Consider the following 13,118-nt stretch of genomic DNA (forward strand, 5'->3'; position numbering starts at 1 on the left):
ACCAAAACTACAAGATTTACGGTATCTAATAACAAATTTTGAAAAATTCCTGCTTGCATAAAACATTTCGCTTTATAAACTTTCTCCGTTGTTCTAAACATTCGTAATTTGGGACAGTTAATAAAAAAATTGAGCGTAGGGTCGCGCCCAAATTTTATTATCGTCACTTGAAAAATACCGGAGATACAGAATTTTGGATTTTTTTTGAAATTTTGGAAATTGGATTTTCTTGTTCTACATTGTTGTAATTTAGCACAGCTACAAAGAATGTCTATAGGGGTAAAATGTCCAAGTTTCATTGTAGTATCACTAAAACTACCAAAATTACGGTATTTAATAGAAAATTTTCGAAAATTTTGGTTCATCCGGAAGATGAAGATTTTTTAATCTCTATTTTTGGTCCTAAAAATTTCAAATTTAACCCAGTTAATAAAAATGTCGAGGACAGTATTGCATCCAAATTCTATTGCTATAACATGAAAATTGTAAAAATTACAGGATTTAAAGCAAAATTTTGGATTTTTTTATTATCCTGTTGATTATAATGTCAAAAATTGTTATTTATTGCCCCAAAATGCTGCAATTTAGTAGAGTCAATAAAGGGGGGTCTTTAGTAGAAAAACGCTTAAATTTCATTGTAATGGTACCAAAACTACAAGATTTACGGTACTTAATAAAAAAAAATTTTTTTTCTTGTGTTAACATTTTTTAATTTTGCATAGTTAATAATAATAAGTATATCGAGAGTATGATTGCATTCAAATTTCATCACTGAGACTTTGCAAATTACCGAAATTACAGGACTTAAAAAAAATCAAATTTTCAAACTGCTAAATTTATAGGATTTAACATCAAATTTTCTTCCCTTCCAGATACGAATACGACGACCACTACTTTCTGACTGACCCAAAAGAATTCATCTACGAGTTCTTCCCTCTCCAACAGGACTGGCAATTGCTCAAGAACCCCATAACACTCAAAGAATTCGAAGAACTCCCCTTCGTCCGGTCACTCTTCTTCCGATACGGCCTCTACTTCTCCGACTCCAACACCAAATCCGTCATGTACACCGACTCAACAGGCGCCGCCACCGTCCGAATAGCCATGCCCTCCGACATGCAAGGCACCTTAATCTTCCACTACAACCTAAAATTCTACGACAGCGACAGCGACAGCTTCGACGCCGTCTCCTTAAAACGCTTCGTCATGCAGTCAGTCGTCGGCAACATGGTGGCTTTCAGAGTGCACGCGCCTTGCAGCGGCGCCTTCCTGCTGGACATCTTCGCCAATGCTGTTACACCAAAGGAGTATCTGACTGGAGAACCGATGAAGTTCAAGAGCGTTTGTAAATTCAAGATTTGCTGTGAGGACTTACAGACTGTGATGGTACCTCTGCCCGACTGCGCCAGCGGCGAGTGGGGGCCCACCAAAGCGACAAGACTGTTTGGATTAGTACCTATCACACATCAGGTGCGTTGAATTACTTTAACGACTTGAGTGGCGAACGCGCCGCGCGGTGAAGTACTTTACTCATTTGAGCGGTTGACGCGGTCGGCGCGGTGAATTCGGAAAAATGAGTTAAATATTGTTTTTTATTACTCTTTACACTTTCTTTAAGGCAGAGAAAAAAAATCCCCATTAGGTGAAAAACCAACTCCTTACAGGTCTACATTTCGAGGTGATTTTGTTACTCAACTGACCCAAATTTACTCAAATTGATGATAAAATATATTATTTAGGGACACTAAAGAAAAAAATCCGTGTATTAGCATATTCTACTAAAATTTTCGTTGTAGGACCAAAAAAATGCCACCAATTTTTTTTAAAATCCTGTAATTTCATTATTTTTTATGGGATTTTAACGACATTTGTGGAGATTTTCACTCTCGACTGCCTTATTAAGAGTGTCGATTTAGAAAAATTTAGACCGAAAAAGAGATTTTTTAGAAATTTTGATTTCGAGAAGCAAAGAAAATTTTTTGATTTTTGACCAAAAAAAATGTGATCAAAAATTTTAACGACTTGTAAGTTCTTCATTTCAAATGCCACTATAACCAAATTTGTGGAGTTTATAAGTCTTGCCTGTCTTATTAAGAGTACCGATTTAGAAAAATTTAGACCAAAAAGGCGAATATTTAGAAATTTTTATTTGGACAACTGTGAAAATGTCAATTTTTTTCAACATTGTAATTTCGTTATTTTTAGTGCGACAGGCACGAAATTTATGCATGTTGTTTCTATTGTTTGTTTTAGTAATATCACTAATTTGCAAAAATTTAGATCAAAAAGTCGAATTTTTAGAAATTCTTGTTTTAAGACCAAAAAAAGGCCACCAATTTTTTTTAAGATCCTATAATTTTTTTATATTTTATGCGATTTTAACGACATTTGTCGAGATTATCAGTTTTGACTGCCTTATTAAGAGTGTCGATTTAGAAAAATTTAGACCGAAAAAGAGATTTTTTAGAAATTTTGATTTCGAGGAGCAAAAAAAAATTTTTGATTTTTGACCAAAAAAATGTGACCAAAAGTTTTAACGACCTGTAAGTTCTTTATTTTTAATGCCACTATAACCAAATTTGTGGAGTTTATAAGTCTTGCCAGTCTTATTAGGATTACCGATTTAGAAAAATTTAGACCAGAAAGGAGAATATTTAGAAATTTTTATTTGGACAACTGTGAAAATGTCATTTTTTTTCAACATTGTAATTTTGTCGTTTTTAGAGCGACAGGAACGAAATTTATGCATGTTGTTTCTTTTGTTTGTTTTAGTAATATCACTAATTTCCAAAAATTTAGATCAAAAAGTCGAATTTTTAGAAATTCTTGTTTTAAGACCAAAAAAATGCCACCATATTTTTTTTTAAGATCCTGTAATTTCTTTATTTTTTATGCGATTTTAACGACATTTGTCGAGATTATCAGTTTCGACTGCCTTATTAAGAGTGTCGATTTAGAAAAATTTAGACCGAAAAAGAGATTTTTTAGAAATTTTGATTTCGAGGAGCAAAAAATTTTTTTTGATTTTTGACCAAAAAAATGTGACCAAAAGTTTTAACGACCTGTAAGTTCTTTATTTTTAATGCCACTATAACCAAATTTGTGAAGTTTATAAGTCTTGCCTGTCTTATTAGGATTACCGATTTAGAAAAATTTAGACCAGAAAGGAGAATATTTAGAAATTTTTATTTGGACAACTGTGAAAATGTCATTTTTTTTCAACATTGTAATTTCGTTGTTTTTAGAGCGACAGGAACGAAATTTATGCATGCTGTTTCTTTTGTTTGTTTTAGTAATATCACTAATTTCCAAAAATTTGGATCAAAAAGTCAAATTTTTAGAAATTGTCGTTTTAAGACCAAAAAAATGTCATCAATTTTTTTAAGACCCCGTAATTTCTTTATTTTTTATGCGATTTTAACGACATTTGTCTAGATTATCAGTTTCGACTGCCTTATTAAGAATGTCGGTTTAGAAAAATTTAGACCGAAAAAGAGATTTTTTAGAAATTTTAATTTCGAGGAGCAAAGAAAAATTTTTGATTTTTGGCCAAAAAAATGTGACCAAAAATTTTAACGACATGTAAGTTCTTCATTTTAAATGCCACTATAACCAAATTTGTGGAGTTCATAAGTCTTGCCTGTCTTATTAAGAGTACCGATTTAGAAAAATTTAGACCAAAAAGGCGAATATTTAGAAATTTTTATTTGGACAACTGTGAAAATGTCAATTTTTTTCAACATTGTTATTTCGTTATTTTTAGTGCGACAGGAACGAAGTTTATGCATGTTGTTTCTTTTGTTTGTTTTAGTAATATCACTAATTTGCGAAAATTTAGAGCAAAAAGTCGAATTTTTAGAAATTTTCGTTTCAAGACGAAAAATCAGTACCAATTTTTTTTAAGATCCTGTAATTTCTTTTTTTTTTTTATGGAATTTTAACGACATTTGTGGAGATTATCACTCTCGACTGCCTTATTAAGAGTGTCGATTTCGAAAAAATTAGACCGAAAAAGAGGTTTTTTTAGAAATTTTGATTTCGAGGAGCAAAGAAAAATTTTTGATTTTTGACCAAAAAAAAATGTGATCCAAAATTTTAACGGCCTGTAAGTTCTTCATTTTTAATGCCACTATAACCAAATTTGTGGAGTTTTACAAGTCATGCCTGTCTTATTAAAAGTACCGATTTAGAAAAATTTAGACCAAAAAGGAGAGTATTTAGAAATTTTTATTTGAACAACTGTGAAAATGTCAATTTTTTCAACATTGTAATTTCGTTATTTTTGGTGCGACAGGAACGATGTTTATGCATGTTGTTTCTTTTGTTTGTTTTGGTAATATCACTAATTTGCAAAAATTTAGATAAAAAAGTCGAATTTTTAGAAATTTTCGTTTTAAAACCAAAAAAATGCCACCAATTTTTTAGGCGATTTTAACGACATTTGTGGAGAATATCACTCGCGACTGTCTTATTAAGAGTGTCGATTTAGAAAAATTTAGACCGAAAATGAGATTTTTTAGAAATTTTGATTTTGAGGTGCAAAGAAAAATTTTTGACCAAAAAAAATGTGACCAAAAATTTTAACGACCTGTAAGTTCTTCATTTTTAATACCACTATAACCAAATTTGTGGAGTTTATAAGTCTTGCCTGTCTTATTAAGAGTACCGATTTAGAAAAATTTAGACCAAAAAGGAGAATATTAAGAAATTTTTATTTGGACAACTGTGAAAATGTCAATTTTTTCAACATTGCAATTTCGTTGTTTTTTGTGCGACAGGAACGAAATTTATGCATCTTGTTTCTTTTGTTTGTTTTAGTAATATCACTAATTTGCAAAAATTTAGATCAAAAAGTCGAATTTTTAGAAAATTTCGTTTTAAGACCAACAAAATGCCGCCAATTTTTTTTTAAGATCCTGTAATTTCGTTATTTTTAATGAGATTTTAACGACATTTGTGGAGATTATCACTCTCGACTGCCTTATTAAGAGTGTCGATTTAGATAAAATTAGACCGAAAATGAAATTTTTTAGAAATTTTGATTTCGAGGTGCAAAGAAAAATTTTTGACCAAAAAAAAATGTGACCAAAAATTTTAACAACCTGTAAGTTCTTCATTTTTAATACCACTATAACCAAATTTGTGGAGTTTATAAGTCTTGCCTGTCTTATTAAGAGTACCGATTTAGAAAAATGTAGAGCAAAAAGCAGAGTAGGTATTTAGAAATTTTTATTTGGACAACTGTGAAAATGTCAATTTTTTTTAACATTGTAATTTCGTTATTTTTAGTGCGACAGGAACGAAATTTATGCCCATGTTGTTTCTTTTGTTTGTTTTAGTAATATCACTAATTTCCAAAAATTTAGATGAAAAAGTCGAATTTTTAGAAATTTTCGTTTTAAAACCAAAAAAATGCCACCAATTTTTTTTAAGATCCTGTAATTTCTTTATAAATATTTTATGCGATTTTAACGACATTTGTGGAGATTATCACTCTCGACTGCCTTATTAAGAGTCTCGATTTTAGAATGATTTTACCCAAATAATTATAAAATTGGGGGTAATGTCGGTATCTTGATGTAATATGCAAAACTATGGATAGATGGCGCCACCATAGATCGTCTAAAAATGTTTGCGGCCACAAAAGACTCACTTTTAGGCCGCTTTTGAGGCCTACAAGTTCCATCTTCAGTTTAAGTCGCCTAAAAATTGTATTTTTGATAATAAGCGGTGAATTACTTTACCCACTTGATCAGTTAACAAGTTTTTTTCCTCCAGGACGCGCTCATCTTCGCCGGCCGAGAGTTGGAGCTGCAATTTAGAATGTCCCGCCAGCTCACGGACTTCATGGCGACGCTGCACAAGAACGGCGTGGAGGAGAAGCGCTTGTCCAAGTTCGTGTCGCACAACGTCTCCGACGACATCGTCACCTTTAGCATAACTTTCCCCGAAGAAGGTCAATACGGCTTGGACATCTACACCAGAGAGATGATGTCGGTGTTGGACTCCTCCGGAGAGAAGCACCTCCTCACGCATTGCTGCAAATATTTGATTAACTCGTCGAAGAGAAACTGAAACTAGAACAGTATTTATACAGTTAACACACTTGCCCAAATAATCGTACTAATCGATTAATTTACTGAAGAGAAAAGTGCAATAATTACGAAAAAGAAAATTGTGGTTGTGTTGGCCCGTTCATACTTTTAATAATTAAATTACCAATATATTTTATACGATATTTTATTAATGTTATCATGTTAATGACTTTATATTTTCATAGATAGAAAGGCTCGACGTCCAAAATTTTAGTTACCAAGTAACATCGATTGGTTTGGCGGTCAATTGCACGGAAACGAAACCAAGTCGAGGCCTCAAGTGTAACTTTGGCTTTACATCTGAAGCTTATTGTTTGTTAATAATAAATGTACTTACTGGACAATTAAATAAATTTATATTTATTTTTATTGTTTGTTTTATTTAAGGACTAAATTTGTTTTTTTAATTCTGTAACTTCCGAAGTTTTCATGACACAATGATGAAATTTCAATATGAGACCACTCCTAGGATACTTATTAACTAGCCAAAATACAAATTCTTAGAACAAGAAAGAGAAATTTTAGAATTTTTTTTTTGGATGAACAAGATTTTTCCAAAATTTTGTATTAAATACCGCAACCTTGGCAGTTGTGACGATATTCTAATGAAATTTAGACAAGTTACTACTGTCAATAAGCTTAAGTTTATACATCCAAATTTCATAGTAATTTGATCAAAAATACCAAAGTTACGGTATTTAATTGAAAAAATTTGAGAATTTCGGTTCGTTTAAAAGGTTAATATTTAAAAAAAATGTTACTTCTTGTTCTTGAAGTTTGTAATTTGTCACAGTTATTAATAACTTATTTTAATAAATATTAAATTTTATTAAATTAATTAATTAAATATTAAATTAAAATTAATTTTTTTTAAATATTAATCTTTTGAACGAACCGAAATTCTCAATTTTTTTTCAATTAAATACCGTAACTTTGGTATTTTTGATCAAATTACTATGAAATTTGGATGTTTTACTACTCTAAACACACCTATTGCTGTGCTTAATTACAAAGTTCTAGAATAAAGAAAAAAATTTAAATGATATCAATCTATAGGATAATAAAAAAATATCAAAATTTCTTTTAAAATTCTGTGACTTCGGTAATTTTGACGTCAAGACGATGAAATTTGGATATGGCACCACTCTCAAAATGTTTATTAATTTTGCCAAAGTTCAAAATTTTTGCATGAAAAAAAGAAATATAAAAAAAATCTTTCGGATGAACATTTTTCGAAAATTTTGTATTAAATACCGCAATTTTGGTACTTTTGACGATTTTAAATAAAATTTACATGAGTTATTGTATTCAATAAACTTAATAATAATAACTGTGCTAAATTACAAAATCCTAAGACAAGAAAAAAAATTCTTTATAATTTTAATCTATCAAACAAGCTCAATTTTTATTTTGTTTTTAATAAAATACCGTAACTTTGGTAATTTTGAAGACATTTCCATGAAATTTCGATGTTTTACTCTTGGAGACACACTTGTTAACTCTGCTGAATTACAAAGTCCTACGATAAGAAACAAAATTTTAAAATTTTTAATCGACAGGATAATAAAAAAAAAGTCAAAATTTCTTTTTAAATGCTGTAACTTCAGTAGTTTTCACTTAACAACGATGAAATTTAGATATAGTATCAATCTCGAGATGCTTATTAACTATGGCAAAGTACACATTTTTAGGACGAGAAATTTAGAAAAAAAGTTTATCTTTTGGATACACCAAAATTGGCAAAAATTTAATCAAATACATTAACATTGGTAATTTTGATGCTATTACCATGAAATTTTGACGTTTTTCTACTATGGGCACTTTTATTAACTGTGCAAAGTTGCAGATGTCTAGCATAAAAAAGAAGAATAAAAAAAAATTAATCGTCAAATTTTAAAAAATTTCCAAAATTTCTTTTACAGTCCTGCAACTTTGGTACTTTTTACGACACATGATGGAATTTGTACACGGTACTATTCTCGACATTTCTAATAACTGTCAAATTTAAAAATTTTGTGACAAAAAAAATTTTCAAACATTTTCTATTAAAAACCGTAACTCTGGTAGTTTTACTGCTATTATATTAATTTACATGTTTTACTGCTGTAGGCACACTTATTAATCATATTAAATTACAAACTTCTAAGACAAGAAATAAGAATTTTTGAAATTTTAATCCGCAGGATAATTAAATTTTTCAAAATATCGCTTTAAATCCTGTAATTTCTACAATTTTCATGCCATAGCCATGCATTTTTAACGCAGCCTTCCTTTTGATATACTTACTAACTATGCCAAATTACGAATTTTTTGCACAAAAAAGAAAAATTTTAAAAACTGTTATTTATTGCGCGAACCAAAATTTTCCACAATTTTGAATAAAATATCGTGACTTTGTTAATTTTAATGATATTACGATTACATTTGAGCGTTTTACTACGGTAGGCACACCTATTAACTGTGCAAACTTACAAACGTTTATCATAACAAGGAGAATTTTTTTTAATTTCAATTGTCAGGATAATAAAAATTTTCCAAAATTTATCTTGAAATCCTGTAACTTTGGTTGTTTTCGCGTTACCACGATAAAATTTGTACACAGTAATACTCTAGGTACACTTATTATCTACGTCAAATTTTGAAATTTTATGACAAGAAAAATAAATTTTAAAAATTTTAATGTTTTGGAACATTCGGAATTTTCAAACGTTTTCTAATAAGTACCGTAACTCTAGTAGTTTTGGTACCATTACAATGAAATTTGAATATTTTACTACTGTACTAAATTACAGAATTCTAGGGCAAGAAATAAGAATTTTTTAAGAATTTTTAGCAGGATACTAAAAAAAATTCCAAAATTTCGCTTTACATCCTGTAACAATTTTTTGTCTTCTAGCGATGGAATTTGGATCCGTACTGCATCCAGTACTGTTCTCGATATTCTTATTAACTGTGCTAAATTTTGAATTTTTGACTAAAAAATTTTTCATCCTGTGGATGCACCGGAATTTTCGAAAATTTTCAATAAAATACCGTAACTTTGGTAATTTTGATGGAATTACGATGAAATTTCAACATTTTACTACTTTGAGCACACTTATTAACTGTGCTAAATTACAGGTATAGCATAAAAAAGACGAATTGAACAAAATTTAATCGTCAAGATAAAAAATTTCTAAATTATATTTTTCAATCCTGTAACTTTAGTACTTTTCATGTCACCATGATGAAATTTGTACACGGTACTACTCTCGACATTTCTAATAACTGTGCTAAATTTAAAATTTTTGTGACAAAAATCTAAAATTTCTATTCTTTGGACCATTTGAAATTTTTTACTATTAAATACCGTAACTCTGGTAGTGTTACTGCTATTATGTTGAAATTTACATGTTTTACTCCTGCAGACACACTTATTAATCATATAAAATTACAAACTTTTAGGACAAAAAATAAGAATTTTTGAAATTTTAATCAGCAGGATAATAAAAATTTCCAAAATTTTGCTTCACATCCTGCAATTTCTACAATTTTCATGTCATGGCAATGAAATTTAAACGCAATCTTTCTCTCAATGTACTTACTAACTATGACAAATTACAAATTTTTTACACAAAAAAAGAAAAAAAATTAAAACTCTTTTTTCTCGCGCGAACCAAAATTTTCCAAAATTTTGGATAAAATATCGTAACTTTGGTGCTGTTGATGATATTTTTATGAAATTTGGACGACTTACTACGGTAGGCACCCTATTAACTGTGCAAAATTACAAAATTCTAGCAAAAGAAATAAAAATTTTAAAAATTTTAATCTTTAAGAAAATAAAAAATTTGAAAAATTTATCTTTAATTCCTGTAACTTTGGTAGTTTTCACGTGAAAATTGCATTTTACTACTGTAGACTCCCTTAATAACTGTACTAAATTACAGAATTCACGAACAACAAATAACAATTTTTTAAATTGTAATTAGAAGGATAATAAATAAATCCAGGATTTTGCTTTAAATCCTGTAAATTTAACAATTTTTATGTTCAAGTGATAGAATTTGGATGCAGTACTGTCCTCGATATTCTTATTGACTGTACTACATTTTGAATTTTTAGGTCTAAGAATAGGTATTAAAAAAATTTCATCTTGCGGATGAACCGGAATTTTCGAAAATTTTCTATTAAATACCGTAAATCTCCTAGTTTTGGGGCTATTGTAAACTAATTTACACGTTTTACTACTGAAGTCACACTTGAATTAATAATTGTACAAAATTTCAAATTTTTAAGGCAAAAATGAGCCTTTTAAAATCTGTAATTATTGAAATTATAAAAAAATCAAAATTTCCCTTTAAGGACTCTAATTTCGGTGGTTTTCACGTCATCACGATGAAATTTGTACACGGTACTATTCTAGGGGCACTTTTAAATTTATATGACAAAAAAAATAAATTTTGAAAATTTTAATGCTTTGGCCGATTTGGAATTTTAAAACTTTTTCTACTAAGTACCGTAACTCTGGTGGCTTTGGGAGCATTACAATGAAATTTGGACGTTTTACTACTGTGGGCACCCGTAATAACTAAATTACAGACTTCTAGAGCAAGAAATAAGAACTTTTGAAATTTTATTTAGCAGAATACGAAAAAAAATTCAAAATTTCGCTTTAAATTTTATAACTTTTACAATTTTTGTGATTTAGCGATGGAATTTGGATGCATTACTCTCCTTGATATTCTTATTAACTGTGCTAAATTTTGAATTCTTAGGGCCAAAACAGGTATAAAGTTAGGGCCAAAAACAGGTATAAAAAAATTTCATCTTGCGGATGAACCGGAATTTTCGAAAATTTTCTATTAAATACCGTAAATCTCCTAGTTTTGGGGCTATTGGAAACTAATTTACACGTTTTACTACTGAAGTCGCACTTGAATTATTAATTGCACTAAATTTCAAATTTTTTAAGGGAAAAATGAGCCTTTTAAAAACTGTAATTATTGAAATTATAAAAAAATCAAAATTTCCCTTTAAGGACTTTAATTTCGGTGGTTTTCACGTCATCACGATGAAATTTGTACACGGTACTATTCTAGGGGCACTTTTAAATTTATATGACAAAAAAAATAAATTTTGAAAATTTTAATGCTTTGGCCGATTTGGAATTTTAAAACTTTTTCTACTAAGTACCGTAACTCTGGTGGCTTTGGGAGCATTACAATGAAATTTGGACGTTTTACTACTGTAGGCACCCGTAATAACTAAATTACAGACTTCTAGGGCAAGAAATAAGAACTTTTGAAATTTTATTTAGCAGAATACGAAAAAAAATTCAAAATTTCGCTTTAAATTTTATAACTTTTACAATTTTTGTGATTTAGCGATGGAATTTGGATGCATTACTCTCCTTGATATTCTTATTAACTGTGCTAAATTTTGAATTCTTAGGGCCAAAACAGGTATAAAGTTAGGGCCAAAAACAGGTATAAAAAAATTTCATCTTGCGGATGAACCGGAATTTTCGAAAATTTTCTATTAAATACCGTAAATCTCCTAGTTTTGGGGCTATTGGAAACTAATTTACACGTTTTACTACTGAAGTCGCACTTGAATTATTAATTGCACTAAATTTCAAATTTTTTAAGGGAAAAATGAGCCTTTTAAAATCTGCAATTATTGAAATTATAAAAAAATCAAAATTTCCCTTTAAGGACTTTAATTTCGGTGGTTTTCACGGCATCACGATGAAATTTGTACACGGTACTATTCTAGGGGCACTTTTAAATTTTTATGACAAAAAAATAAATTTTGAAAATTTTAATGCTTTGGCCGATTTGGAATTTTAAAACTTTTTCTACTAAGTACCGTAACTCTGGTGGCTTTGGGAGCATTACAATGAAATTTGGACGTTTTACTACTGTGGGCACCCGTAATAACTAAATTACAGACTTCTAGAGCAAGAAATAAGAACTTTTGAAATTTTATTTAGCAGAATACGAAAAAAAATTCAAAATTTCGCTGGAATTTGGATGCATTACTGTCCTTGATATTCTTATTAACTGTGCTAAATTTTGAATTCTTAGGGCCAAAACAGGTATAAAGTTAGGGCCAAAAACAGGTATAAAAAAATTTCATCTTGCGGATGAACCGGAATTTTCGAAAATTTAATATTAAATACCGTAAATCTCCTAGTTTTGGAGTTTTTTTTTATTAAGTACCGTAACCCTGGTAGCTTTGGTAGCATTACAATGAATTTTGGACGTTTTACTACTGTAGGCACCCGTAATAACTAAATTACAGACTTCTAGGGCAAGAAATAAGAATCTTTGAAATTTTATTTAGCAGAATACGAAAAAAAATTCAAAATTTCGCTTTAAATTCTATAACTTTTACAAATTTTTTTGTGATTTAGCGATGGAATTTGGATGCATTACTGTCCTTGATATTCTTATTAACTGTGCTAAATTTTGAATTCTTAGGGCCAAAAACAGGTATAAATAAATTTCATCTTGCGGATGAACCGGAATTTTCGAAAATTTTCTATTAAATACCGTAAATCTCCTAGTTTTGGGGCTATTGTAAACTAATTTACACGTTTTACTACTGAAGTCGCACTTGAATTAATAATTGTACAAAATTTCAAATTTTTAAGGGAAAAATGAGCCCTTTAAAAACTGTAATTATTGAAATTATAAAAAAAATCAAAATTTCCCTTTAAGGACTCTAATTTCGGTGGTTTTCACGTCATCACGATGAAATTTGTACACGGTACTATTCTGGGGCACTTTTAAATTTTTATGACAAAAAAATAAATTTTGAAAATTTTAATGCTTTGGCCGATTTGGAATTTTAAAACTTTTTCTACTAAGTACCGTAACTCTGGTAGCTTTGGTAGCATTACAATGAAATTTGGACGTTTTACTACTGTAGGCACCCGTAATAACTAAATTACAGACTTCTAGGGCAAGAAATAAGAATTTTTGAAATTTTATTTAGCAGAATACGAAAAAAATTCCAAAATTTTGCTATACGTCCTGT

The 13,118-nt window shown here is 29.6% G+C and overlaps 1 protein-coding gene across 1 annotated transcript in view; it reads left to right on the top strand.

Moving 5' to 3' along the window:
• The window catches only part of Hil (peptidase hillarin), a 48,950-nt gene extending 42,486 nt beyond the window's left edge, over nucleotides 1–6,464 (top strand). The window contains exons 7-8 of the mRNA XM_088037216.1: nucleotides 873–1,470; nucleotides 5,779–6,464. Coding sequence (XP_087893342.1) covers nucleotides 873–1,470; nucleotides 5,779–6,075 — 895 coding nt within the window. The 3' untranslated portion in view covers nucleotides 6,076–6,464. The remainder of the gene's footprint in view (nucleotides 1–872; nucleotides 1,471–5,778) is intronic.
• The last annotated feature ends 6,654 nt before the right edge of the window (nucleotides 6,465–13,118 follow it).

Source organism: Gnatocerus cornutus, chromosome 1, assembly GCF_029298725.1.
Source record: "Gnatocerus cornutus isolate USDA-ARS CGAHR chromosome 1, icGnaCorn1.1, whole genome shotgun sequence".
Lineage (NCBI taxonomy): Eukaryota > Metazoa > Arthropoda > Insecta > Coleoptera > Tenebrionidae > Gnatocerus > Gnatocerus cornutus.